This window comes from Elephantulus edwardii, unplaced genomic scaffold, assembly GCF_000299155.1.
Source record: "Elephantulus edwardii isolate Elephantulus edwardi_28Jun2011 unplaced genomic scaffold, EleEdw1.0 scaffold00026, whole genome shotgun sequence".
In the NCBI taxonomy this organism is placed as follows: Eukaryota; Metazoa; Chordata; class Mammalia; order Macroscelidea; family Macroscelididae; genus Elephantulus; species Elephantulus edwardii.
Window position 1 is genome coordinate 20,228,431 of NW_006399776.1, and position 5,913 is coordinate 20,234,343.

Genomic DNA, 5,913 nt, shown 5'->3' on the forward strand with positions numbered 1-5,913 from the left:
ACTTCGATGATTTTGATGAAGATCCTCGCTGTCCACTCTTAGAATTGAAGCCACTCTTGCCCCTTCGTGAAGTGTTTCCTGATACACGCTGGCGTTTTGAGGGCACAACAGCCCGAGCAATAGGAGGAGGAGGAGGAACACGTGCTGGGTAGCTGTACATCCTATTGGAGAAAAGAGAAACAGAATTTTTTAATAAATTATTTCTATTTTAGCAATGAAAATTCACTTAAGTCAGGAAAACAATTCTTTAGTGATTTATTTTCCAATACGCAGAAACTGTGTCTAGAAAACACACTATCAGACATATTTTTAAAAAGCTCATTTGTATTAAGGAATAAGCCAAGTTACTCCTTTTAAAAACATTTCATGACACAAAAATACACTGCAACCTTAATCAAGAGATGAGTTAAGTAAAACCAAACTCTTATGTGCACAAAAAGATTTCTCCAGTCTTAAGAACCACTGACAACTTCAATTCTTTCTTCATCTATCATGATATTGCCTATTGGTCCAGTGGGGAACGAGTTTTGTTTTCTTCATGTAGAGATGTAATCCGTATTAAATAATTCATATTAATTAATAAGATAGGATACAACAAATGGTGGCAAAGGTACAGAGAGATTAGAACTCCCAGACACTACTGGTAGGAATAGAAAATAGTAAAACCACTATAGAAAGCCGTTCACTGCTTCCATTTAAAATTGGGACTACAAACTGGATTCAGAAATCCCATCCCACAGGTATGTATTTGTCTCAAATAAAGAGCATGACCACAAGATAACACACACTCATGTTTACTGCATTGTAACTTTAAGTAAGAGTTGGAAACCTCAGTGTTCAACATATGAGTAACTAGAGAAACTTAATACAATCAAACAAGAGTATAATCCATAACTAAATAATGAGCAAGAATTCAAGAAATACTGCACAATGTGGATAAACTCAAATATGCTGACAAGCCAGTCATAAAAGTCAATTATGATTCAGAACACTATATTAAAAAAGAGGTGGTTTATGCACAAACTCTGGAATCTGAGAGAATAAAAACTGATCAGCCGAATGAAAGGCAAGGAAATATACAGTAAGGGGTTGACCAGGCATATAATTACGTTAAATCAATTGTAATTAATGTTCTAAAAATATCTGTAGATGATTTAATGGAAAAAAAACAATACTATATTGCTCTCTTATTCGCATAAAACCAAACTTGCTATCAAATCATCACTGTAATCTTCCTGTTTACATAAAGCCTCTGTTTAGGTTAAAAAGGTTTTTTAAACTAATATTCCTCTATTACACAGTATGAGGCAAGTCCAAGTGGATTATCTTTAGGCAAGAAATAGAATTTGTGTTTATACTAGCTAGGTTTAGAGATCCAAACGTCTTTTAAAACCTAATTACTGTCATCAGTACCAATCTCCAAACAAATCACTCAATATTCCCTACAGTTAGTTCCAAACAATTTTTAATTTTTTTTAAACTTTGAAAGATTGTAGTATGTTCTCTGGAAAACATTCAGCAGTATGAAAGCCCTCCCGCCCTTTGGTGGGCCTGCACTGATGGAATGACCTCGAAATTCTTGAGATCTTAAAGGTCCCTGGTAAGTCCTTGGGGAATGCAGGTGGCTATATAGGAAAAACACTTCCAACTCAGTAATTAGGTCCCCGCATTTCTCAGGCATTTTGGGGAGGGGAGGCCTTCTCCAGGTACTTTTCATCGCATGCCAGGCCTGGTAACATCTTTCAACATGATGGGTATGGTCCTGCTGTCCAGAGTGGGGACTTTCACCTTGCAGCCACACAGAGCCTCCTGAAGGCTGATCCTGTCTGGGTAAATGACATCAGAGCTGTCTCCTTTTAAGATGCTGTTGGAATGTTGTTTGGTCTGGTTTCCTTCCCTTAGGAAAGGTGATTTTGGTCCCTTCTCTCCCACCCCCTCTTCACTTCAATGGTCAAAAGCCTGTCTTCCTTGTGAATGCTCTTTCCGCCAGGGGTTCAGCTGCTTGTGGGCGATTTTCTTTGTGCAGCCGCTGTAAATCTTTTCAAGCAAGACCCTAAGGTCATGTGGGACGGGTCTTGCATCTTTCAGGTGGGCTGCTGGGTGGCACAAAAGCAGGCAAAGTTCAAGTTGGTGAGACCCTCATGCACATAAGGAAGCCAGAAAATGAGGTCACTGATGCCATGCCTTCTTCCTCATCTCATTGCCAAAAAAAGTTATCAAAAGGATTACAGCCACCAAAGAACTCAGCAAACATATAGCATGAGGGTCTCCATGGAATGTGTAGCTGAAAGAGGTCCTGTTAGCACCACCACTGCTCCCGACATGGGGACTGCCACCCTTTAGGATTTCCTCCTGGTAGTGGCTGAAAATCTCACGCTTGTGCGGGTCGCTGAGCATGTCATTGTAGGCGATGTCCTTAAACTTTTCCTTGGTGTCGGGCTCCTTGTGTTCTTGTCTGGGTGGTAGCGCAGCACCTGGCAGCATTAAGCCTGCTTGGTCTCCTTGTCCGAGGTGTCACAGGCCAGGCCCAGCGTCTGGTAGTAATCCGTGCCCATGGCCTCCACCTGCCCCGCTTCTGTCAATCCCAGCTCAGACTCTACATCACCTCCGACTAACTCAGACATTAGTAATAGTTTTATCTGTGAAATGACTTCATCAACTTATGGGGGGGACATAGGTGCTAGATCCCCTAAAAGGTATTTAAAGGATAAACTCACATGGCTTAAAGGCTTTAAGTGTCACAAAAATTTTTCCTTAAGCAAAAATGAACAATGACTATGAATCTTAAGGAAAAATAAGGACAGGACTAAAACCAGAGAAGAGAAGAAAAATTCTGTCTACTGTGGTGCTCTGTCATAGTAGAGGTAATGGGAAAAAACAACAACAACAACAACAACAACAACAACAACAACAACAACAAAAACACAAAACTGTAACCATTTTCTGCATTAGGAAGATAATTACAGGGAGCTCTGGTGGCAAGAATCTGCACTGCTACACAGAGGTATGAGGTTCGAATCCATTAGACGCTCTGCTGGAGAAGAAGAGGTAATCATCTCCTGTACCAGGCAGATATGATTTGAGGAGACACACACACAAAATTTTAAAATAAAAAAAGAAAGACAATTACATGAGACACACACCAAGTTGATTAAAGATTGGTTTTACCAATCAAAAAACCCTCAAAACACATTGTCGTGTAGTTAGAACTAATTAGCAGCATCAAAGAAGGTTGCCCACCTTTCTCCCTTGGAGCAGTTAGTGAGTTCAAACCATCTTCCTTACGCATGAAGCCACGAGACAGTTGCTGGTATAAAATTTAGTTATAGTACTTAGTTGAAAATGTAATGGACTAATTTGAAAGTGGATATACCAGGTTCTTGTGGGGAAATTAGAAAATGGAACATGACCACATCCAATCACAAAACAGGACAATAACCATCATATAAAGGGCAAAATCACATCAATATAATAACTGCTAAACCACACACACACCATCTCAACTAATACAACCTGCTTTGCAACTCAAGTGGGGTTTTTTTGAGAAGGTAACACTACATATATGTTGGATTGCAAAGTTTTCCCTTAAAGATACCAGAAATGCTGAGAATGGAGAACACCTACTAATTGGAGTTCCATAAGGAATTGCTTCATATCCTCTTACCAAGCCTTCCTTCACTCTATTTTATACATCACTTTCCCACAAACTATGTTTTGCTTTCTGTTGTTCCCCGCTGTTAGGTTTCTGAATTACATTTATTCTCATTCTTTTTCCCCCTCCCCCTTTTATTCCAATTTACAGATGTTTCTGTTGCCCTGGTGTCAGAGCCAACTCAAAACTGCCTCGAGCAGTTTTTGAGGGTCATTAAATTGCAATGAGAAGATGGCTAGTTGTTCTTCCACTGAGCAGCGAACCATGTGCCTCTGTCTTGCTAGTGCAGTTCTACAAAAATTCAAGAAGTCTCATAGGAATCCTGCTGCCATGGATCAGATCCTAATGCACGGCAAACCTTATGTATTTACAGAATACAACTGCTCTCTATAGGGTTTTCTTGGCTACCTTCTTTAAAGAAGACAATCTCCAGGCTTTTTTCTATGGTACCACTGAGAGGATGCGAACTACCACCTTTAGTTTAGTGACTAACAGCCTGTCTTGGGCTACCAGCTTCCTAAAGTCAGTACAACCCAACCACTCACTGAGCAGCCAATCAATGCTCAGCTATAAGGGGAAAAGCCAGGCAAGCTCCTGCCCCACAGGTGGTACACTGAGCCCTAACAGGGCAGGCAGGTTTACTATAGACTGAACACCTCATGGCCTTTGAGGAATCTCAGACCCTGTACTGGGGCTAATGTACAAAACAGTATTTATTATTAATGCAAACTGTTGCATAATGAGACAGTCGATAATAAACGAGGAACAGATGATCACATACATGATGAAAATAGCAAATGTCATGGAACTGAATTTCACAGAATTGTTTAAGTAGACAAGGCTACCTACAATACAAAAAGTGCTCTACTGTGCAGGGGGTTTTCTGAAGGCTGTTGTTTCGGTAGTGGATGGCCAATCCTTCTCCCTCATCTGCCTTATTTTAGATCAACTTAGAGCAGTATCTGGCGGACAAGCATTTTACCCAGAAGAGACGATCATCTGTATTTCATGGACTAAACAAAGGCATTTGACTGCATGACTCACAACAAACTGCTACTGACCTTCAGAAGAATGGGAATCCCAAAACACTTAATTGTGCTCATGTGAAATCTGTATCTGGACTAGGAAGCAGTCGTCAGAACAAAGCTAGGAAACACTGCATGGTTCAAAATCTGAAAAGGAGTGTCTTAGGGATGTGTCATTTGAGATCATTTGAGAGGCTGGAATTTATGAGGAGGAATGGGGCATCAAGACTGGTGAAGATTCATCAAACATCTGCGTTATGCAGATGACACAACCTTACTTGCTGAAACTGAGGAGGGCCAAAAGGATCTGCAGCAGACAATCAAGGACTATAGCTTTCAACATCAAGAAAAGAAGATTCTCATCACTGGGTCAATTTGCTTAATTATTTTGAGTATAACAAGCATTATTTGTATAATAATAAATAATAAGTGTAACTGTCTTATTGTATAACAAAAAGGTATAAATGATCTTGGCAGGGAGGAAAATGTGCAACAAGGAATGAATGGAAATCTAAAGTCTATAAACATTCATTTAAAAAAAGTAATGATCCTCACTTATTGCTATCTTTCTAATGTATTCTGGTATGCTTTTCCTCTCTACTTCCATTAAGAAACTTTATTTAGGTTATTTTAATGTAGTTATCAATAAGATTTTAGTCATTACTTCTCCCAAATTTTATTTTACAAGTTAATATATGAACATAAACTGTTGACACTTGTGTTACTGTTACTTTAAAAATTAAAATGTTGCACAACCTTTTTTCTTAAGTTAAATTTTATTAATTTTAATGAACATTTACAGAGATTTTGGGTTTGCATTCATTCACTGTTGTACACACCCATGTTTATCGCAGCTCTGTTCACAATAGCAGAGAGTGGGAAACAACCCAGGTGCCCATCAACAAACGAATGGATAGAGAAGCTGTGTTATATTCACACAATGGAATACTACACTGCACTGAAAAGCAAGGAACTCATGCAGTATTATTCAAAATGGGTGAGCGTGCAGGACATTATGCTGACTGAACTATCTCAGTCGCAAAAGGACATATATTGCATGGTGCCACTGCTGTAAAATGGGACTGACATCAGGGTTGGGGTAAGACTGAGAAAAACTGGATAAATTGTGTATACTGCACTGAAATAGATGAGGGAGTGGATAATTTAAAAGCAATGTATGATAGGGTATTATGGTTATCACAAGAGTCCACAATTAAGGTTGCATAGTGGAATATA

General features: G+C 39.3%; 1 protein-coding gene across 1 annotated transcript in view; it reads right to left on the bottom strand.

Annotated features, from left to right (window-relative positions):
* Positions 1–5,913, bottom strand: part of HNRNPC (heterogeneous nuclear ribonucleoprotein C (C1/C2)) — a 77,192-nt gene that overhangs the window by 12,561 nt on the left and 58,718 nt on the right. Inside the window, exon 7 of the mRNA XM_006883289.1 lies at positions 3–161. Coding sequence (XP_006883351.1) covers positions 3–161 — 159 coding nt within the window. The remainder of the gene's footprint in view (positions 1–2; positions 162–5,913) is intronic.